The sequence below is a fragment of the Heterodontus francisci genome, chromosome 4 (genome assembly GCF_036365525.1).
Source record: "Heterodontus francisci isolate sHetFra1 chromosome 4, sHetFra1.hap1, whole genome shotgun sequence".
NCBI lineage: Eukaryota > Metazoa > Chordata > Chondrichthyes > Heterodontiformes > Heterodontidae > Heterodontus > Heterodontus francisci.
This window is the reverse complement of record NC_090374.1, coordinates 134,750,569-134,774,643: the sequence shown is the minus strand read 5'-3', so window position 1 is coordinate 134,774,643 and position 24,075 is coordinate 134,750,569. Positions and strand designations below refer to the sequence as shown.

Genomic DNA, 24,075 nt, shown 5'->3' with positions numbered 1-24,075 from the left:
CTTTTGATGATGTTGCCAAGGGGCAGCATGTAGTTGAGAAACAGGAGAGAGTTAAGGACAGATCCTTTGGGGACATCAGTGGTAATGGTGCAGGAGTGGAAAGAGAAGCCATTGCAAATAATGTCCTGGTTATGATGATATAGATAAGAATGGAACCAGGTGAGTACAGACCCACCCAGCTGGATGACAGTGGAGAGGTGTTGGAGGAGGGTGGTGTGGTTAACCGTGTCAAAGGCTGCAGACAGGCCAAAAAGTTCAAGGAGAGATAGTTTACCTTTGTCAGAGTCATCGATGACAGGGGCGGAAACCTGATTGGAGGGAGTCAAATATGGAGTTCTGGGAAAGATGGGCATGTATTTGGGAGGCGACAACACGTTCAAGGCCTTTGGAGAGGAAAGGTAGTTTGCAAGGATGGTGGAGTCAAGGAATGGTTTTTTGAAGAGAGGGACAAGACCTGATGGGAGAGAATCATTAACAGTATCAGCTAACATGGGGACTAGGAGGGGAAGTTGGGTGCTCAGCAGGTTAGTGGGGATAGGGTTGAGGGATCAGGAGGTGGGTCTCATGGACAAGATGAGATTGGAAAGAGCATGAGGGGAGATGGGAGAAAAACTAGAGGAAGATACGAGTTCAGGGCTAGAGCAGGGGGGATATTTAGTGGAAGTTTGGCCCCTTAGCGTGGTAGAAGGGTGGGAAGCAGTAGAGGCAGCTGATTGGATGGTCTTGCTCTTTAGTGACAAAGAAATCCATGAGTTCCTTGCACTTACTGTTGGAGGTGAAGCTGGAGGAGACAGGGGAGAGGGCTTAAAGAAGATGGTTTGCAGTAAAGAGGTCAGCGGTTATCTTTGCATTCCAGGATGATCCTGGAATAATGAATAGTTTTAGCAGATGAGAGCAGGACCTGCTGATGCTTTGTATGGTCCGGCCAGGTCTGGCGGTGAGTGGCTAAACCAGTTGTCCGCCATAACCTTTCAAGTTTGCGCCCCTTGGACTTAAGGGAGCAGAGATGACAACTGTCCCTGGGGAATGGCCAGGGTGAGAGAGAGTAATGGTTTTATTGGGGACTAGAGAATCAAAGTTGGAGGTGAGGGTGTGTTTGAGCAAATCAGTAGCTGCAGAGATGTTGTGGCGAACAAGGACCAAAGGCTAGACAGTTAGATTTTGAAAGTACAGTTTTAAGTGAATTGGGGGATAGTTTTCTGTGGGGGATGGTGGTGGGGGTACGGATACATAAGGATATACGGTTGGGGCATGGAAGGGGTTGTGGGTGAAGTGTGATACAAGGAAGTGATCAGAAATGGCCTTATCTGTGATTGATATGATGGGATTAGCAAGGCCACGCTATTATATATATTGTAGCATGCGACTATTGAGGTAGATACTGTATCATTAAAAGTGAATTAGATAATAGTTAAGAATAATATGAAAATATATGGGGAAAGGACAAGGAAGGAGGTTTAGAACTAGCTAGCTCCAGTTGAAGGGCTAGCACCTGCACAGCCAAAAAGGATGAATGGCCTCCTACAGTGCCATAATTTCTGTGATTCTAGGACGCCATGTGCAACTAATGCCATAAGACATTTACATCATTTAGATGCTGTCTTCATAAGCAAATTTTTAAAAAGCTTCCTGGTACTTCTTCAAAGAGAAACTTCTAACTATGTTGTCAGTACCTCGAAATGAGGATGGTGTCTGCCAGGTTTCATGATGTGTGTGTCCTCAGGTAACTCAGCTGGCCAATTCCGGAGCCACAGGTCTTTGGGCAGAGAAGACAGGAGTTGCCCTGAGGAAGTGGTGGGGGGAGGAGGTTCCCAAACCTGGGTTCTGCTCTTTCTCCTTCTGCTTTTGTTGCTTTTCCGCAGCAGAGTTTATGTGGTTACTTTCCTACTGTGTTGCGGCTTTTTGGATGAGGCACAGCCACATGGTACAGTTTGTGGCAAGTTCCTCCCATGCACTGATGTCAATTTGACCCCTTTTCAATGCGGCCTTCAGCGTGTTCTTAAAGCTTTTTCTCTGTCCTCATTAGGATCGGGTGCCATCCTTAAGTTGTGAAAAGAGGATCTGCTTCGGAAGCCGATTATTTGGCATGTGGATACAATGTGCAGACCAGTGGAGCTGATTTCGCATAATCATGGTTGCGATGCTGAAGGAATTGGCTTCAGTGAGGATGCTGGAACTTGTTCCCCTAACTTCCCACTTGACTTCTGTAGACATACTGCTGGTGGAAATTCTCCAGCGCCTGGTGGTGCCTTTGATAGGTGACCCAGTCTCATTGCCAAATAGAAGGATGGTGGCAACAACAGCGTTGTAGACTAAAGCCTTTGTCCTTTTATGGAGATCTCTGTTGTTGAAGACTCAGTTGCGCAATTTTTGGAAGGTTGCATTGGCACAGCTGATTCTGTGCTGGATCTCCACTTCGATGGTGACCTTTTGAGAAAGGTAGTTGCCGAGATATGAGAAGTGTTCAATGACTTCTAATATCAATATCAATAGCTGGAGATGTAAGTGCTTGTCCGGGGGAGGGCTGGTGGAGGATTTTTGTCTTGCTGATGTTGAGTGAAGAGGTTAAGGGTGGTCAGAATATCACTTGCAGTGTGGGCCACACCTGCACAGTCGTCAGCATATTGTAAGTTGTGGATATGCTGGAGGGTCATCTTAGTCTTGGCTCTCAGCCTGTTAAAGCTGAAAAGCTTCTAATCAAGTTGAAACTCAATCATGACCCCTTGTGGAAGTTGGTCATGAATAAGTTCCATGACCAGGCTGCGGTAAATAGTGAAGAGAGTTGGCACACCCACACAGCCTTGCTTGATGCCCGTCTGGTTATGAAAGGGCTCAGTCTTCAATCCACTGCAAAGGACGGTTGCTGTCATACCGTCATGCCGAAGTCACAGAATAGTAAAATTTGTTGGACATCCAAGTCTCTGATAAATTTTCCAAAAGGGCTTTGTGATTGATAGAGTCAAATGCCTTTTGCAGATCAATAAAGGCCATGTTGCGCTATTTGCTTGAATTTGTCGAGTGACAAAGATCATGTCTGTGGTTCCCCTGGATGGCCGGAAACCACATTGGGTCTCTGGAAGGACGTCATCGCTGATGGGTAGGAGGCGGTTCAGTAGGATTCGTGTGAGAATCTTCCCCACTGTGGACAGAATGGATATGTCTCTATAGTTCCAACAAATAGATTTATCACCCTTCTTAAAAAGAGATGACATGATGGCATTGCAGAAGTCAGGAGGTAGTACCTCTTTTCCCAGATTTTTTTTAAAAAGGTCTGAGAGTTTGAGTAAGAGCTCATGACCACCAGCTTGAGAGATCCCTTCAGGAATGTTGTCCGGACCACATGCCTTGTTGTTCTTCATCTGTTGGATGACCTTTTGTATCTCTGCAAGTGTTGGCAGCATACCCAAATATGATCTCTTAAGCTGTTGAGAGGTTATTTTGATGGTTTTATCTGATACTACAGACACCCAAGGTTCTGGTAGTGCTCTTTCCAATGGTGTCATAGCTGCATCGTCTTAGAGAAGAGCATTGCTGTCTTCAGCTTGGAAGGGGGATGGACTCTTTGTTTTTGTCTGTAGATGGTCTAGGTGGCCTGGAAGAAACTATGCATTTGTGCTGGTTTCCATAGTGTTGCATTTCATTGGCCTTTTCTACCATGATGACCTTTGAGCTTCAGATTTGAGTAGTAAATATTCTCATTTCTGCGATGATGTAGGCTGATTTTGACACAGTTAAGGTTTGGCATTTCCAATTGAGAAGTTTGCATATTTTTTTTTATTCATTCATGGGATGTAGGCGTCGCTGGCCAGGTCAGCATTTATTGCCCATCCCTAATTGCCCTTGAGAAGGTGGTGGTGAACTGCCTTCTTGAATCGCTGCAGTCCATGTGAGGTAGGTATACCCACAGTGCTGTTAGGAAGGGAGTTCCAGGATTTTGACCCAGCGACAATGAAGGAACGGCGATATAGTTCCAAGTCAGGATAGTGTGACTTGGAGGGGAAGTTGCAGGTGGTGGTGTTCCCATGTATTTGCTGCCTTGTCCTTCTAGTTGGCAGAGGTCGCGGGTTTGGAAGGTGCTGTCCAAGGAGCCTTGGTGCATTGCTGCAGTGCATCTTGCAGATGGTACACACTGCTGCCACTGTGTGTCAGTGGTGGAGGAAGTGAATGTTTGTAGATGGGGTGCCAATCAAGCGGGCTGCTTTGTCCTGGATGGTGTCGAGCTTCTTGAGTGTTGTTGGAGCTGCACCCATCCAGGCAAGTGGAGAGTATTCTATCACACTCCTGACTTGTGCCTCGTGGACAGGCTTTGGGGAGTCAGGAGGTGAGTTACTCGCCTCAGGATTCCTAGCCTCTGACCTGCTCTTGTAGCCACGGTATTTATATGGCTACTCCAGTTCAGTTTCTGGTCAATGGTAGCCCTAAGATGTTGATAGTGGGGGATTCAGCGATGGCAATGCCGTTGAATGTCAAGGGGAAATGGTTAGATTCTCTCTTGTTGGAGATGGTCATTGTCTGGCACTTGTGTGGCGCGAATGTTACTTGCCACTTATCAGCCCAAGCCTGGATATTGTCCAGGTCTTGCTGCATTTCTACACGGACTGCTTCAGTATCTGAGGAGTCGCGAATGGTGCTGAACATTGTGCAATCATCAGCCAACATCCCCACTTCTGACCTTATGATTGAAGGAAGGTCATTGATGAAGCAGTTGAAGATGGTTGGGCCTAGGACACTACCCTGAGGAACTCCTGCAGTGATGTCCTGGAGCTCAGATGATTGACCTCCAACAACCACAGCCATCTTCCTTTGCACTAGGTATGACTCCAACCAGCGGAGGGTTTTTCCCCTGATTCCCATTGACCTCAGTTTTGCTAGGGCTCCTTGATGCCATATTCAGTCAAATGCTGCCTTGATGTCAAGGGCAGTCACTCTCACCTCACCTCTTGAGTTCAGCTCTTTTGTCCATCTTTGAACCAAGGCTGTAATGAGGTCAGGTGCTGAGTGGCCCTGGTGGAACCCAAACTGAGTGTCACTGAGCAGGTTTGTTGCAAAGCAAGTGCTGCTTGATGGCACTGTTGATGACACCTTCCATCACTTTACTGATGATTGAGAGTAGGCTGATGGGGCGGTAATTGGCCGGGTTGGACTTGTCCTGCTTTTTGTGAACAGGACATACCTGGGCAATTTTCCACATTGCAGGGTAGATGCCAGTGTTGTAGCTGTACTGTAACAGCTTGGCTAGGAGCGCGGCAAGTTCTGGAGCACAGGTTTTCAGTACTATTGCCGGAATATTGTCAGGGCCCATAGCTTTTGCAGTATCCAGTGCTTTCAGTCGTTTCTTGATATCACGCAGAGTGAATCGAATTGGCTGAAGTCTGGCATCTGTGATGCTGGGGACTTCAGGAGGAGGCCGAGATGGATCATCAACCCGGCACTTCCGGCTAAAGATTGTTGCAAATGCTTCAGCCTCATCTTTTGCACTGATGTGCTGGGCTCCCCTATCGTTGAGGATGGGGATATTTGTGGAGACACCTCCTCCAGTTAGTTGTTTAATTGTCCACCACCATTCACAGCTGGTTGTGGCAGTACTGCAGAGCTTAGATCTGATCCGTTGGTTATGGGATCACTGAGCTCTGTCTATCGCATGCTGCTTACGCAGTTTGGCATGCAAGTAGTCCTGGGTTGTAGCTTTACCAGGTTGACACCTCATTTTGAGGTATGCCTGGTGCTGCTCCTGGCATGCCCACCTGCACTCTTCATTGAACCAGGGTTGGTCTCCTGGTTTGATGGTAATGGTAGAGTGGGGGATATGCCGGGCCATGAGGTTACAGATTGTGGTTGAGTACAATTCTGCTGCTGCTGATGGCCCACAGCGCCTCATGGATGCCCAGTTTTGCATTGCTAGATCTGTTCGAAATCTATCCCATTTAGCACGGTGATAGTGCCACACAACACGATGGACGATATCCTCAATGTGAAGGCGGGACTTCGTCTCCACAAGGACTGTGCGGTGGTCACTCCTACCAATATGGTCATGGACAGAAGCATCTGCGGCAGGCAGATTGGTGAGGACGAGGTCAAGTATGTTCTTCCCTCTTGTTGGTTCCCCCACCACCTGCCGCAGACCCAGTCTAGCAGCTATGTCCTATAGGACTCGGCCAGCTCGGTCAGTAGTGGTGCTACCGAGCCACTCTTGGTGATGGACATTGAAGTCCCCCACCCAGAGTACATTTTGTGCCCTTGCCACCCTCAGTGCTTCCTCCAAGTGGTGTTCAACATGGAGGAGTACTGACTCATCAGCTGTGGGAGGGCGGTAGGTGGTAATCAGTAGGAGGTTACCTTGCCCATGTTTGACCTGATGCCATGAGACTTCATGGGGTCTGGAGTCAATGTTGAGGACTCCCAGGGCAACTCCCTCCCTACTGTATACCACTGTGCCACCACCTCTGGTGGGTCTGTCCTGCCGGTGGGATGGGACATACCCGGGATTGGTGATGGCAGTGTCTGGGACATTGTCTGTAAGGTATGATTCCGTGAGTATGACTATGTCAGGCTGTTGCTTGACTAGTCTGTGGGACAGCTCTCCCAACTTTGGCACAAGCCCCCAGATGTTAGTAAGGAGGACTTTGCAGGGTCGACAGGGCTGGGTTTGCCATTGTCGTTTCCGGTGCCTAGGTCGATGCCGGATGGTCCGTCCGGTTTCATTCCTTTTTATTGACTTTGTAGCAGTTAGGTCCAACTGAGTGGCTTGCTCGGCTATTTCAGAGGGCATGTAAGAGTTAACCACATTGCTGTGGGTCTGGAGTCACATATAGGCCAGACCAGGTAAGGACAGGAGATTTCCTTCCCTCAAGGACATTAGTGAACCAGATGAGATTTTACAACAATCGACAATGGTTTCATGGCCATCATTAGACTAGCTTTTAATTCCAGATTTATTAATTAAATTCAAATTCCACCTTCTGCTGTGTGGGTTTCGAACTCATGTCCCCAGAGAAATACCCCAGGTCTCTGGGTTACTAATCCAGTGATAACACTACGCCACAGCCTACCCCATTTCTTTATCATTCTCATCGAATCTGCCTGCGAGATTCAAACCCGATGATCTGGGTACATATCGGAAATGTGATCTTGTCCCAAAGCCCTTCCACAATGGCATCATTGCAGCATGTTAGAGCAAGACGGGAAGAAAGTTGCACTTGGAATTTTTCTCTGGTTTTTATATCCTGGAGAGTATGGATCTTAAATCTTCTGGATTGCTTTGAGGGTCTTTGGTGTCTGGCTGCCAGGTGTATGCTCATGGTGGAGCGTACAAGTCTGTGGTCTGTCCAGCAATCGTTTGCACCATGCATGGCTCGGGTATTGGACACATCCTTCCTATCCCAGGCTCAAACAACGACGTAGTCCAGGAGATGCCAATGCTTGGATTGGGAATATTTCCGCATTGTCTTATATTTTTCTTTCTGATGAAAGACTATGTTTGTGATGGTGAACCCATGTTCAGTGCATTTGGTGAGGAGGTGGAGACCATTGGCATTTGAATTTCCCATTCCTTCTTTCCTGATGGTGCCCTCCAGACGGTGTAGTTGCATCTGACTCTGGCATTAAAATCTCCTCGTAGAATCAAGTTGTCTTGTTTTGGGACAGCTGTCAATAGAGAATCCAATTATGCATTAACGAGCGCTTTGGTTTTGTCAGTAGAATCGTGTGTGGGAGCATAAGCACTGATGTATGTGGTCCATTGGTTGCCACTAAGCTGAAGGCTTAGGATCATGAGCCATTCATTAATGCCAATTGGAAGTTCCCTAAGTATATCTGTGATTCTGTTTCTCATGGTGAACCCAACTCTGTGGATACGATGATCCTCCTCTCGTTTCCCCTTCCAGAAGAAAGTGTATCCTCCTCCTTCCTCTCTAAGCTGGCCTACTGCAGGGAGTCGGGTTTCACTGAGAGCAGCAACATTGCTGTTATATCTTACAAATTCCTGAGAAACTATGGCTATTCTCCTTTCAGGGCATTCATTGTTTTGATTGTCCATTAGGGTGTGCACATTCCAGGTGCAGAAATGTATGTTTTTTTGCTTGTGTGTATTTTCGACCGCAAGAATGGTGGTCCCACTGGGTGCCGTTCCCCGATCAGGACAGTTTGGGACAACCTATGTCTGAGGCACCTTTTCTAGCCCCTTCCTCAAGTGATGTGAGCAGAGGGGACTCTCAAAAGGTCTGCTCAGTCATGGATGCTGCTACTGGGGAGCTACTTCTGTCCTAAATCCAAAAGCTCAGGGAATATGAGGCATGGGCTCTGCCAAGTAATACCTTTCCACTGGTACTTTTAATTATACATACAATATAAATCTTTTAGAATCCAAATAAAAATATTCATCATTCAGGACTGAACAAAACACCTTAAATATCATGCCAAAAAAGAAGTACAATGTCTAACTACTGTTCGTTATCAAGTCTTCATGTGTCTTTTAGTTATCTTAATGTGATGTCCGTTGTTAAACAAAATTAAAGCGCACTGCGCAAGAACTTTAGAAGCATTAGCATTTATCAATGTTACCAGCATTTGACAAATATTTATTTGTATGGTTGGAAATTTCTGTACATAAGATAACATTATAGTAATATACAACAGATGAGGACTCAAGGCAGTTTGCGAAGATGCCTGTATTTATAACATCACTAATAATGTGTCCAGAATCATATTTTGGAATTTGGATGTACCAGGCGAGAAAATCAAGATTACATGCTTTTACAACTCGTCACAGTCATCTGTGAACAGACCAGCTTTTATAGAAAGTGGTGATCTTATTCAAATTATAAGAGAATAGAGAAAGCATACCTTCCAGGATGTGACAAGTGAGGAATTAACTTTATCTACACAGTATTTAAAATGCAATCAATGCATCATTTTCTGATCATGACATAGTACATAATCACATCCTGATATGAAGTGTTTGGTTATCCTTATTACCATTAACCTCTTCATCAGAATCGATTGTGTGTGCTGGGATGTATGGCGTTTTATATTCTAAGATCACAAACAGATAGCATTTTAGTGAATGTTTGAAACAATTCTTGTAAAATTCTTCATTAAGTCATACGAGTTTTAGATAATAGAATGCCACAGAGCTGGTTGCTCAGAAATTAAAACAGCATTGCAAATCAAAAATATAGGTTGTCATTCTGGACATATTGTGCCTCAAATTTACATAATATGTAAATTCACACCAGTCAGATTGCACTGAGCTTAATAACAGAGGTATATGAGTTGCAGAACACATTATTGACATCTGACAGTATACTGAAGGAATCTCTGACTGATTCAAAGCAAAATGTTACATTTAAACAATAGAATTCGATCAATAGATGCATAAAAAAGGCTATACCTTGTTTAAAATTAAATGACAGTCACAGAAAAAGGTGATAGGCTATACACAGAAGCAGCAGAGAGAAACTGTAATATGACAAACTAGCTGCACTTTAGACTGGAGGATGCAATGCTAGTTCATGTAAACATTATAACATAGGTCTATTAATCGGTTAGGAAGGTAATGGAATGACAAGATAATAAAACCTCATAGGTGGTTTTATCATGTAGAATGCAGGAGTAACAGGGCATCAGCACCACTTTTGCGAGTTGAATTAACAAACAACAGCTTAAAATGGTGCTTGGCAGCTTCATCTACATGTGAAATTTATGATATCAATATCCATCCATGGTTACTTTATAAAAAGTGCTTCACTTTTGAAAAAGATAAATCAAGTGCAGTTTTCATACTTCTAATTCATTTGCCTTGATACCTCTTAGAGCTCGATTATATTGCCCTTGGTGCAAATGAACAATAAAAACCAGATCCTAGTGTCTCACATAGATTGAGATTCCATCAGCTGTTCTGTGGGTTTGAAGATGATGTCTCATACTTCCTAAAACTTGATCTTTTAAAGGATTCCCTTCTGGTTGAAAAAAGTAAAAGTTATTGGGTTACTAATAATGCATGAGGGAACATTAAAACAGTAGTACCACATCTATTATTCTTATGGTTGAAATACTGCTCATTAGTCATTCAACAAAACGTTTTCCTTTTCTCTCTTGAATGCATTGGTTTAGCCTGAGATACATTTCTTTGGCTTTGGTACTTTATCCAAGTGACCATCAACACATGCAGACCCAGGGAGTGGGTGTCAATCAGATATTTTACGATCTTACCTTCCAGCAGGGGTCACTGGATAGCAATCAGGAACTGTTATTTTCCTCTCAACCCAAATCCAGAGACCAGAGGCTGGATTTTACCAGCCCTCCGCAGACAGGCTGGGATGCTGGAGAGGTCATAAAATGGGAGCAAAAGCATTGTGGGGTGGGGGGGTGCCCGCCATCTTCCTGCCACCATGGGATAGTATCAACAGTGGGAATGGTAGCGAAATGGCTGTCTGCTGGCTGAAGGCATGTGGCCAATTAAACCAATTAATAGGCCAATTAGTGGCCTCTTTCCAGACCAGCGAGCATTTTAAAGGCAGCGGGATGACTACCAGATAAACTGTGCAGGCCTCCCACAGGGTTCCCTGGGGGGGTTCGGGGAGGGAGCTTTCCATTAATGGCTGCACCATTCCCCCCCCTGCAGCTTCGTGCCTGTGTCCTTCGATTGCTGGGGCCTGCCTGCCTGGCCCCAGCACAGTGAAAAGAAAACTTACCTGGCCTTTGAAGGTGCCTCAAGATGGAGGTGTCCTCTTCTTCTTCCTGCAGCCTCAGCTGCTGACACCTCTATTAGTGGTGTTGCCGAGGCTGCCGAGTTGCCGCCCTTCTGATTGGGCTGGCAGCTCGGAGAGGAAGACCGCTGTCCTCAATTGGATGGCAACCTCTTAATTGGCTGCTGACAGTAAACCACCACCTAGGTTCCCACCGTCTGTCCGTGCCGGCTCAGGATCCGCTTTTGGTCCTGGTGGGTTGACAACCTGCTGTGGAACCCTTCCAGTCACCCTGGCTGAGAGCAGCTAAATCAGCAGAGTCTGGAATCAAAAGCAGGATGTTCATGGTCTGTATCGGTCAGAATCATACCATACAGTGAGCTTCCAAACTCAACCATCTGGGGTCCTCATTCAAAACAGAGGCACTGAGAGGTCTTCAAGAGTAACAGGTCAGATCTGAGAGATTCTGGGCCTGTTGTCACATAGTAGATACACTTTGAGATTTGGACAAAAAAAAATCCCTGGAGTTCGTAAAGGCTGCATGGACCCAGATGGCACCATGGGGACAATGGATGGCTTGCAGACTCTGGGAAGTCAAGCTGTTCTGTCGAATAATGTTATCCTCTCACACTGCTGCTGCAGTTCAATGGGGAAAGTGATTAACTTATTGGGCCTGCTGAATAATGCACCAATGGCCTCCCTGATACATTTGCGGTAGGCAAACAGGCTACCACTGCAGCTGTCCCCAGCACTAGTTGTGAGGGGGCCCACTGTATAAAAAAATTGAGGTTCACATTAACTTTGACGACTGGTAGTACTTTACAGCTGTTGCATGTTGTACAGCGAATTCTGAAAAAAAAAGTAGCAGATGGCAGAAATACCTAACTGGTCGCTCAGCTTCTGAAAGAAATCGATTGACTAACATTTTGTGTGTAACGCAAAATCCAAGGACTACATCTGAAATATTAAACTCTTTTATAAATTATAATCTCTCTTTTTACCCTTAACTACAATAGGGGTAATGTTGCATTTGTGCATCTTACTTGGTCTCCTGGTGGATTTTTATTACTGGTTTATACAGATCTGGGATCTTTCTTCCAAGCATTGGTCTCAGGTTCTCTTTTAACTTGTTGTAATTCTTTTTCAGTTCTTGCTGATATTCCTTTTGGTCAGAGGTGATCAGGTGTTTGTTTTTCTCCACAGCATCTCCACATCTGGAGAGGAAATACAACATTAGCAAAGACTCATTCAGTGAAGAGCAGTAAAGCATCAGTGGCACTAGAAGTATTACTTTAATTACTTCTACAATCAGGTCATTTACTATTTTGTATTCTCCAGGTTCACCCTGTATTTAGTATATTGATGTTGTCTAATATCCCTTTTCGATTTCAAGTGTAACATTGGTAGATATTTATTTTCCCCTCTCTTGCTCATGAAAAACTTTTGGGCTTGGAAGATGAGGAGATGAATTTCTCAATGCACCAATTCCATTTTATAATCATCCACTAGGTGGTGTGCAGAGAGACCTGGGGTGAATCTCTCTGACTTCCACTTGCTCTGTTCTCACCTTTGTAACATCTCCCACCATCAGACACTGGCACAGCTGCTATCAACAACACACCATATAGTGAACTGTGACCATGATGAAGCATCCTATTAACATTTTTTCAACTTATCCTCATTTGAAAAATGTGAATTATTTATTAATTAGATTAAAATTAAAACAAAAGTAACATCTGCATTTTTATTCTGATTTGTGGTCAGGGCAAGCAAATGATCAGATGTGCTTTGAAGATGAATCTAATCAGTAAGGCACTGCGGACCAAGCAGGCAGAGAATACAAAAGTTTACATTTCTATTTTTAATGCACTGCTAATGTATTCCTAATAAATTCATGCCTGTGCTATCTTAGTACTTTAGTTAACTCACTTAATGAGTAAAGTCTGCATTACAATAGGCAAAGAAAAATGCACAGACCAATGCACTAAAAATAACACAGAGGAAATGAAACCCGAAGTTGTGAACAAGACAATTCTCTCAGATATACCTGCAGGCTGTGTAGACAGGCTTTGATTTACAGCCACCAGAGCAACTCCATGTCAAAGAAAACACGCATATTTGTTTTGTGCCTTCATTTTATTCCTCTTTTTCTTGCCAATTTTCTCACTCCACTTCTTTTCCTGAAGGTGTGGACTTCTTGCAAGGATATAGTTTCAAGGGCACCACTTGCCCTCCACCCAAATGGACATTATTCAGGTGAGAGCTTTGGCAGTGTAGCAACTATTCTGCCCTGTCCTTGCCTGCTATGTGCACTTCTAGCAGGAGTCACTAGATAGCAATCATGCATTGTGACCCTGGCCAGTTTTCTCTCTGTAATCAGGCAGTGGGGTCAATTATGGCACTTCAGTCGCCTACCCAGTCAATGAACACAGTACAGACTGAAGATCATACATGGCATCTCTCTGATCTATTTGCTGTGCCATTGAAAGTCTGCACATTAAATTTGCAGATTCAACAAATAACTCATCTTCCATTTTATTTAACTCACCGCATGATAAATTCTTTGAAGCATAATCTCAATTTATTGTGATGTCTGAAGAGCTTTGAATTTTCTGGAATTTCAGCCAGAAACACTTGAGCTACTTCTAATGGACCCTGTAACAAGCAGAAAAAACTGGTATGAGATAGAGACATTCGGAAACAAGGATGGTACTTTGCTTAGTTTGTAAATATAGCTTACTAAGACTGCCTATTTCCATCTTCATAACATCATATGACTCCGCCCCTGCCACAGCTCATCTGCTCCTGAAACCCTCATCCATGCCTTTGTTGCCTCTAGACTTGACTATTCCAATGCAGTCCTGGCCAGTTTCCCACGTTCTACCCTCTGTAAACTTGACGTCATCCAAAGCCCGTATCCTTACCCATCACTCCTATGCTCGCTGACCTACATTGACTCCCGGTCAAGCAACACCTCAGTTTTAAAATTCTCATCCTTGTTTTCAAGTCCCTCCATGGCCTCACCCCTCCCTATCTCTAATCTCCACGAGCCGCCACCACCCTCTGAGACATGTAAAGCAAGTGGCAAAACTGTTGCCACATATCCCAAATAAATCAAACAGTTAATAATGTGGAAAATGGCAGCTCCATTAATTCTTTGCAATATTTGAGGAAGGCTTATGTAGAGCATTATTTCTTACTTTTCCAAAAAGGTATTATTTAGCTATCTAAATATGAACTGATAGCTCAATTCATTTTCACTGTTAACCTGATTTTTGCTCATTTCTGGAGTTCACTGTACACTGAGCAGCTTTCCTGTATGATTTGTAAAGCTTTATGAGTTGGGTATATTGCTAATAGAGTTCTTTTTTTTTTTTTGCAGAGTCCCTGACATCTTAATCAGAAGCAATAAAAAGTTTTTCTATGCAAATCTCATTCTGCATCATCTCCCACAAAAAAGGCACTTTCATATTCTGAATGTAGGAAGCACTAATCAAAGACTCGGCCACTAAATCATCAAGTCTTAGATCATTAAGCACAGAGTCACCATGCTGACATGTACAAATCAACAGTCAGCTAACTCTTTGGGGTGGTACCTGGTTTACAGTCGCTCCCACAGAGCCTTGTAGCACCATCTGAAGCAATTTGGGATCTGGAGGTTCCTGATGAGTTGCAATTGCTAGCTCGAGCGTTTTCTTCTGCATATCCTCAATAGCTACTTCAATAGGTGTCAGGATAAACTACAAAACGAACCAGATAAAATTACTTCTTTCCAGCCTGCTATAATTGAGAACAGATTTTAATTCTATTCTCAATAGAAGTACTCTTGTTCAATATTAATGACACTGGATGGCATCAGATAACAGCAGTCAAAACCCTAAATACACTGGGACTCGCCATTCACTGCTGTTTCTACTAGAACATTTTACACTATGAAAACCTTTCAGTTGTATCTTGTGAAATTATACCTGGTAAAGTCACACCCCATCTTAATTGTAACTCAGCCCCTGGGAATGAGCAACCAAGCTTTTGTGTGCATTTCAATAAGATATAGTGTTCAACAAGTGGTCTGTAACTTAAAATTAAATGTACCAAGACAAGATATCAGCTAAGGTCAAAAGAGAATAAATAGGGAGCTGTGAAAGAAAGGCATTTGGCAGAGCAATTTTGTAGTTGAACTGTCTTTTATTTATTAAATCGCCCCATGCTGCTTATCAGGTTTTATCTTCTTTCCTGTTGCAACCATATTTCTACATTACAAATGCCTTGGGGCAGCAGTCATTTAAATTCAACCAGAAAAGGATATTGGGTTACACATACATAATTTATTGACTAGTTACTATTTGCATTTCAAGGATGGTAGTTGTTATTCTGATTGATTTTTCTTTTATTTTTCAAAGTATTTCCCTATTTTCCATCACAAAATCTAACCTTTAGTTATTCCTTCTGCACAACAATTGAAAATGTTGTATCCAGCTTCTGACATACAAAAGAAAAGCAAACAAAGAAATTTTGATTAAAAAGCTCTCAGCCTCTTATTTTTCCCATTAAACTAGAATGCTTTCTGGTCCAACCAGTGGACCCAGTAAGTACCACATACTATTGCTACAGTTTTTGATGTTCATGATGTTTGTTGAAGTGACTTTCATGAAGTGAATCAGACAGGTTGCTCTTGCCCATTAAGTGTATTTTCTAGTAATTTCAATTTTCAAAATCTTTGTTTCTTTCAAATAGTTTTTAGACATTTTTTTCAAAAAAAGTATGTTTTTGTTACCTCTTCTTTCTGAATGACATTAATTCTAGTTTTAATGTAAGGAAAAGCATGTAGAGTTGTCAGGATGGTCTTTCTCTTGTACTGCTCTTTGAGGTCTCCTCGGGGGCGTCCATCCTTAGTAAATGGAGTGGTGTACATGAAACGCCGAAGGTTGAAATTCTTTTCAAAATAGGTTATTCTGTCTTTCATTTCATAATCATCAAAGAATGGCTCAACAAACGTTATTTGTATATATGCCTGAAAATACAACAAAGTTTAAAATGTAAAAACACAAAAGTAATTTTTATTTGATAATATGTACCTATTGTGAGGGCATGCTGCCTCTTTCCACTTAGTGGGATGTGCATTTTTGTGTCCAAAGTAGCAGGGTTGGAAATTGGATCCTAGCCAACTGCCAGTGTTACTCCCAAACAATTGCTAGGACCCATGCAAAAGCATTCCACTGGATACTGACCAATACACTTTTACTCCACCTTGCAGGATTTTACTCTGCCTTGCAGGAAGATAGTAAGCCTCCGTTCAGAGCCTGCTTGTTGAAGTGCTGCTGAGATTGTCTCTAATGCAGCGTTACTGTATTGCAGAATACAAAATCAGAAAAAAATATAGAGGGCCAATTTTTTTTTTGAAGATTATGAACCCAACATCAAAAGCACAATTGTAGAGAAAGGTGCAGCAACAGGGACACTCAAGTGCAAATGTAAATTTTTTATGAGGAACTGATCTACTATCAGTAATTTTCAACTGACCTTGTTGGGATCCAACTTGCTCTTTTCCACAGGACTAGAATCCTTAATAACCTCCACAGCACCCTCACCAAAACACTGTCCATAAAATGCCTATTTGAAAAATAATATAGGATCCATGGTTTTAATGGAGTTCTTTAAATACCATTAGTATTATCAAGATGAGCAGAGTTTGGTTCGTTACTAAGCAGATTTTAATAATTGACGAAGTTCCATTTTTGAAGAACATCGAAACCTTAGGTTGTAATGCTTTTCAGTGTCACCTGCAATTTGAATACTGGGTGAGGAATTACATACCAGAGCAATGCCTTTGGGAGAGAAGGGAGGAAAAACAGTGAAAAGAAATTGTCAAAAAAATGTGATGTAATAGAAAATATGGCAGAGCCCAAAATGGGGTTATTTTACATGTAACCATTTAGGATTATTAAAAACATTCCAAACAAATTGACAGAATTAATTACAAATGCAGAGAGATGGTAAGACTAAGTGGTTACAAGCCATGCATAAATATCAACCCAACATCAAAAGCACAATTGTAGAGAAAGGTGCAGCAACAGGGACACTCAAGTGCAAAAATCATTGCAGTCGAATGTTCATGCAAACTTGATCCACTCCAAAACAACAAGGGGCGTTAAACTCACCTGGCTACCACAATTCTATCCTTTGTATCAATGGAATAGAAAAATTAAGAGTCAAGCCTAGTACCCAGATTTCTCCCAGAAAAGGAAAAGGAAATTTCCCATGATTGGACACTGTGGAGGTCAGGCTGATTTGGCAGATTCATTTCTGAATAGACAATTTTGAGATACTTTTGTATCCCTTACTCAATGATAGATTCTGCTGTATTGAGGAACAGCAAAAATGCATTTACAGCAGTAGCTCAGTCAGAAGATCTTTCCTCAACATTTTTTAACCTTCCATTTTTGTTCATTATTTTTCTAGTCTTCCTTCATACATCATGCACCATTCCTGACCTAGAAGGCAGCCCAGTATCCTGCTCCTAGTTCTCCATAAAGGATGTTCCAAAACTAGATGCTAAGGGTGTGAGTGGCTCAGGATGAATTGCCCCCACAATTCTCTTCCCCTTTTCTGTGGTGGCCTGACTGAGATTGGGAATTCATTATCGCATAGAAATAACTTAATAGCAGAGGAATAACATGCTCAATGACATCCCTTTGCCAACTATTTTACTATACATTAATCTGTTTTCTTTAAATGGGTCAAAATTTCTGCCAAAATAGTAGGCGGAGGACAGTTCCTTGACTGTGTTAAATGATCCATCCTCTGATACTGGAAATTGTAATTTCTAGGATTCTCCTCTACTAATTGAGCATCTTTCATAATTCTTCTTCCCAATGGGTTATTCACTGTCTCAATTGGAATTGAACATTATATGCCAAGAAGATTTGAGGTTGATCCTACTCTGGACTGATTTAACTAACTTAGCTGGGGTAGCAATGGGAATGGGATAAAACAAGTTGCCTCAACATCTTCAGGATAAAGAAAAACAAAATCAACCAGGCTTTTCACTCTTGATTACTGCTGAGTGTTTCTTGATGGAACGTCCAAATTTGTCTGTCAGTTGAGGGCTAGAATGGACTCAATTATCATTTGTCATTTCTCTTTAGTTAACTACTGGCATTCTGGTCTAGAAATTGGATTGTGCTGCACCTGTTTTAATGTGAGGAATGTGTGCCTTGTGTTTTATAACCAAAATGGCACACATATCTGCCATGGAATGAGAACATTAGGCCATGTTGGTTAGGGCACTCTGAAGTTGTCCAGGGCCTGCCTGAAACAGGCCTTAGGCCCATTGCTTATGCAATATGGGGTCGTAATGCCATTTTTAGCCGCATTCCTGAAATTGGTTAGCACCTGACTGCAGCATGCACCATGCAGGTTATTGCCTGTATTTTTAGACATATAGCAGTAAAACCAGTGAGTTTGAAAAGGATAATTGCAGATGGCAACCAAAAGGGTAGGTACATATTTTACTTAGCTAAATGTTAAAACTGTAGGCCACTGCTGGTCACTGCTCAAGCCCCCGTGGATCTCTTCCTTCCCCCTGGACTCCCAGTTTACATCCCTGCAGGCCAATCTTCTTCATATTCGTGACCAGTGCACTGCTCTTGGGGTGCGACTGGCATGCAGGTCCTGTTCTGATGATGCAAGAGGACCAATTTTGCATGGCCCTTTTGTTCATCAGTTTTAGTGCGATGGTTCACATTTACTGCTGGATTTGTGCCTTAAGTCAGGCATGAACCAGTTTCTAGGCCTCATTATCTAAGCTCTCATATAAAGAATGGTCACTTCATTATAGGACAAGAAAATTAAATGCCTGCGAAACTTCACCCCAGAAAAGTGAAACAATTGGGAAAAAATAACTACTGAAGCCTTGGTAATGCAACTGCACAGCTTAGTAACAAAACGTGATCTGATCATCACATCTGAACCATATAGGAAGGAGACTTGCACTTATATCGTGCCTTTCACAACCTCAGGCATCCCAATGCACTTTACAGGCAATGAAGTACTTTTGAAGTGTAGTCACTTCTGTAATGTAGGAAGTGTGGCAGCCAATTTGCTCACAGCAAACTCCCACAAACAGCAATGTGATACTGACCAAATAATCTGTTTAATGATAAATATTGGCCAGGACACAGAGGTGAACACTCCTGCCCTGCTTCAAAATAGTGACATTGGATCTTTTATATTGACCTGAGATGGCCTTTGTTTAATGTTTAATCCAAAAGACAGCACCTCCAACAGTAAAACGCTCCCTCAGTGCTGCACTAGAACATCAGCCTAGATTATGTGCTCAACACAGATGCAAGTGTATGAGTTTGTGCTCCTAGTGAAAAATACCTCTGATGTGTATAATCTGGTTTCCAGATGCCAATTTCATTGCCATTAAAAACTGACTAATATCAACAACTATATGGACAAATGATAGCTTCTGTTTACCTCCAGTCGATAAGAAATTTCTGGCAGCTTGGTGATGGCAGGCTCCTTGTAGATATATTCATGTTCATCCAAATCACCAAATTTAGCTCCATAGAATGCAACACGGAAATATGTACCGAACATTCGTTTTAAACCCTTGCAAAAAAAAAAATAGCCATACCTTTAATTTAGATAATCACAGGTGGGCTGTAATAGCATAGCCACAGCTGGTATGATAGGATTAGTGCAACAACCCTTCACTGTGCTGTTCTATTTATTGTGGGATGGGGAGATGGTGGCCGATAGTAATGTCACTGAACTAGTAATCTAGAAGCCCAGGCTAATGCCCTGGGGACACAGGTTCAAATCCCACCATGGTAGCTGGTAGAATTTAAATTCAATTAGCTAATAAAGATCTGGAATTGAAAGTTAGTCTCAGTAATGGTGCCATGAAACTATCATTGATTGTCATAAAAACCTATCTGGTTCACTAATGTCCTTCAGGGGAGGAAATCTACCATCCTTACCTGGTCTGGCCGACATGTGACTGCAGACCCACAGCAATGTGGTTGACTCTTAATTAACTGCCCTCTATAATGGCCTAGCAAACCACTCAGTTCAAGGGCAATTAGGGATGGAAAACAAATGCTGGCCTTGCCAGTGACATCCCATGAAAGAACAAAAAAAAGAAATTGCTTTGTTGTATGAACTTATTCATCAGAAAATCATAAGAAGGTGCAATATATGAGAAAATGTTAGACCTGTGGCTGTGATGGTAAAAAGGACGACGTTTTGGACTGATTAAACTCAGTCAAGAACATGCTTCTCTTTTGTATAAAGCATAATTGTAGAAGAGGATGCTGTACAATGAGGAGACGGGAATATCTTTATTGACTGACCACTTTCCCTACCAACTATTGTTGTTCACATTTTAATGATGTGTATGTGGTGGTGGCGTATGTGGGGGGGGGGGGGGGGGGGGTGGGGAAGAGGGGGCTTTTTGTGCCATTAATATCAACAGATTGGTTCTGAGTCCCTGACCTGTCATGTGTCATTTATCCCAATCAGTTAGATGCAAATTAGCAAAATAAAAACAGTTAACAAAACCAAATGTTAGGTGTGCAACAATGCCCTCCTTGCTCACAGAAAACTGTGAAGCTACCATCATATATGCTGTAAATGGTTCTTTCCCTGTATGATAAATAATACTGAAGAAAATGCTACAACACTGAGAAAATCTTGCCTACTGAGATAAATTGAGTTACCTTTGCTGTTATGCTTTCAAATGCCTTTTTGAGCTTCTCGTGTATATAGGCCAATTTGTTGACATCTCTATGGGCTTCTTGGATTGGTATGACAACTTTGTAAACTTCATTCACACTTTCAAACATACAGGCCTGAAGGAAGGAAGAGTTTATTTTAACAACATAATCAATTGTGGCATAACAATTAACTGAGTTAACCACTTTCATCCCTTGACTCTAAAGTTAGATCTTTTCTCCTTTTTGTGAACTATAAAATATATTTACTTCCATGGACCAATTATTTAGAAAAGCAGATTGATTTTCATCTACTAATTTGCATATTTCTCAAAGTTTGCTCTCCTAATCTGATTAGGAACAATACAAATCCCACTGAATCAATACGCAATATTTTGGGATAAAAATTAATTGAAAAAATATCAGTTAAATTAAACTAAGTGCTCTTATATTGAAAAATGCCACTGGCTCCCAATGCCACTCTCTCGCAACAGTCCCACTGAAAGCATGATATGCTGTGGATGAGGTTCTTCTGAGGAAACATCCAAATATTTTGTTCAGTCAAGCGTTTGCATATGTCTCCATCCCTTTAAACTTCACATTTGCAGTTTTCAATTCCTACAACTAATATGCCATCTAGACCCATCTGCATCTGCACACCATGGAAAATTAAATGCAACTAGCAGAGTTGTCTAAAAGCTATCAAGAGCAATTCTGATGTAAACACTAAAAAACAGAGAATCCTTTATACTCTGTCTACATTTTGCAGCTATTTTGTATCGAGACAAGTTAGACCATTTTCTGTTGATGATCCCGACTTTTAACGGTGCCTGGAAGAAAGATACCAGTATCATGATATATAACAGATGAAAATATTGAATTTTTGTCAGAATCCCACAGCACAGAACTTAGCTGGAATTTAAAAAAAAAATCTCAATTGGGATGGTGATAAGGATGGCTAATGTGGGAAGTGGAAAAGGTCATGCTGATGCAGTAGAGGGATGCTGGTGATAAGGTAGAGTGTTGGAATAGAATAGAGAGCACTTTACTTTTAATCTGGACTGTGCTATACCTGATCGGAGAGTAGTTGAGATGGCAACGTATTCCATTCTCCAACACGGACAATGAGGACAAAAATGCATTTAAAAGAAAAATCACCAAAATTTCAGAGATTTAAACTTGTACATTTTGGACTGAATCATCAGGGATTAACAGAACATGGGACCATTTTCAATTTATTTCAATGGAGACTAAAACATTGGACTATATTTTAATGTGCAGATGCATTGGGAGCATGGGGGATAGATAGTGCATGAGAAACATGCAACTATGTCAACTGCATCAGTCAGTAGCTTTTTAATGCAGCCATTTCATTAGCATTTTACTTCCAAGTTCCCCACCCAATCAGCAGGAGTGGGCATGATGACGTCTCAGCTCCAGTACATATATAAACAATCCAAACATGCAAATTGATGGAGTTCGAGTTGACTGTCAGAGAATTGGAAGGGTTGCAATGGATTCCAGATGCACAATGGTTGCACATCAAAGGATTTGGTTGAGGTCGCTGCTCCACTGCTGACTCCTCAGAAAAGCTCAATCCCTCTGAAGGTGCAATGTCACAAGACTAATGTAGACAAAGCACCAGCTAAGATACTTGCACTTCAGTGGCTCCAGTAAAAGAGATAGTTGGGTTTTCATCTGGTCTTCTTCTTTGGCTTCCTTGTCTCGAAAGACAATGGATGAGCGCCTGGAGGTGGTCAATGGTTTGTGAAACAGCACCTAGAGTGGCTATAAAGGCCAATCCTAGAGTGACAGACTCTTCCACAGGCGCTGCAGATAAAATTGGTTGTTGGGGCTGTTACACAGTTGGCTCTCCCCTTGTGTTTCTGTTTCTTTTCCTGCCAATAGCTAAGTCTCTTCGACTCGCCACACTTTAGTCCCGCTTTTATGGCTGTCCGCCAGCTCTGGCGATCACTGGCAACTGACTCCCACGACTTGTGGTCAATGTCACAGGACTTCATGTTGCGTTTGCAGACATCTGTAAAGCGGAGACATGGATGGCTGGTGGGTCTGATACCAGTGATGAGCTCGCTGTACAATGTGTCTTTGGGGATCCTGCCATCTTCCATGCGGCACACATGGCCAAGCCATCTCAAGCACCGCTGGCTCAGTAGTGTGTATATGCTGGGGATGTTGGCCACCTCGAGGACTTCTGCGTTGGAGATACGGTCCTGCCACCTGATGCCAAGGATTCTCCGGAGGCAGCGAAGATGGAATGAATTGAGACGTCGCTCTTGGCTGACATACGTTGTCCAGGCCTCGCTGCCATAGAGCAAGGTACTGAGGACAGAGGCTTTTGTGTTCCGTGTCAGTGCGCCATTTTCCCACACCCTCTTCTCCAGTCTGGACATAGCCTTTCCCATGAGCTTGTTGATTTATGCATTGAGAGACAGGTTACTGGTGATAGTTGAGTCTAGATAGGTGAACTCTTGAACCACTTCCAGAGCGAGGTCGCCGATATTGATGGATGGAGCATTTCTGACGTCCTGTCCCATGATGTCCGCTTTCTTGAGACTGATGGTTAGGCCAAATTCGTTGCAGGCAGCCGCAATCCTGTCAATAAGTCTCTGCAGACACTCTTCTGTGTGGGATGTTAATGCATCATCGTCAGCAAAGAGGAGTTCCATGATGAGGACCTTCTGTACTTTGGTCTTCGCTCTTAGACAGGCAAGGTTGAACAACCTGCCATCTGACCTTGTGTGGAGTAAAATTCCTTCTTCTGAAGACTTGAACGTATGTGAAAGCAGCAGGGAGAAGATCCCGAACATTGTAGGTGCGAGAACACAGCCCTGTTTCACGCCACTCAGGATAGGAAAGGGGTCTGATGAAGCGTCGCTATGCTGAATTGTGCCTTTCATATTGTCATGGAATGAGGTGATGATACTTAGTAGCTTTGGTGGACACCCGATCTTTGCTAGTAGTCTGAAGAGACCACGTCTGCTGATGAAGTCAAAGGCTTTGGTGAGATCTATGAAAGTAACGTAGAGGGGCATCTGTTACTCACACTTTACCAGTGAGCAAGAGCAGATGGTAGCGTCAGGGACGGCAGTGGAGAGGCCGAATTGGAGGGCACAGGTATCTTCGAGCTCTGTTCAGCTGGACGTAGATGCTGTACCCAGGCGCCATTGATGAAAAAGATGCTTACTGAGCAGCAGAGATTGTGCAATGCACTGACAGACTTTCCAAGCACATTGCCCACAACTACAGAGAGATTGGAAGATTCCATCTCAATCATGAGTGGGTTGATGTTGCAGGCCATTACAATGATGTTTTCTTCTATGGATAGACTCTTGCAGACTTTGAATACCAGCTTAAATAGAAAGAACAATACCCTAGCCTTGGCTTTACAAGATTCCACTGATCTGCGGCAGAGTGGTAGCAGGAAAGTCACACAGTCATTTACGATACAGGAGGCGGCCTTTCGGCCCATCAAGTCTATGCTGGCTCGCCACAGAGCAATCCAGTCAGTACCACTCCCCAGTTCGATCCCTGTAGCCCGGTAAGTTTATTTCCATCAAGTGGCTATCCAATGTCCTTTTAAAATCATTGACTGTCTCCGCTTCCACTACCTTTGTGGGCAGTGAGTTCCAGGTTATTACCACCCGCTGTAT

At 42.8% G+C, this 24,075-nt stretch overlaps 1 protein-coding gene across 6 annotated transcripts in view; it reads right to left on the bottom strand.

Moving 5' to 3' along the window:
- Positions 1-8,539: 8,539 nt before the first annotated feature.
- Positions 8,540-24,075, bottom strand: part of dock8 (dedicator of cytokinesis 8) — a 325,410-nt gene continuing 309,874 nt past the window's right edge. For all 6 annotated transcript variants that reach the window (XM_068030192.1, XM_068030191.1, XM_068030196.1 and 3 more), the window contains 8 exons: positions 20,411-20,542; positions 19,167-19,301; positions 16,206-16,295; positions 15,460-15,696; positions 14,282-14,425; positions 13,234-13,340; positions 11,729-11,899; positions 8,540-9,956 (listed from right to left, as the gene is read on the bottom strand). In XM_068030192.1, coding sequence (XP_067886293.1) covers positions 9,887-9,956; positions 11,729-11,899; positions 13,234-13,340; positions 14,282-14,425; positions 15,460-15,696; positions 16,206-16,295; positions 19,167-19,301; positions 20,411-20,542 — 1,086 coding nt within the window. In that variant the 3' untranslated portion in view covers positions 8,540-9,886. The remainder of the gene's footprint in view (positions 9,957-11,728; positions 11,900-13,233; positions 13,341-14,281; positions 14,426-15,459; positions 15,697-16,205; positions 16,296-19,166; positions 19,302-20,410; positions 20,543-24,075) is intronic.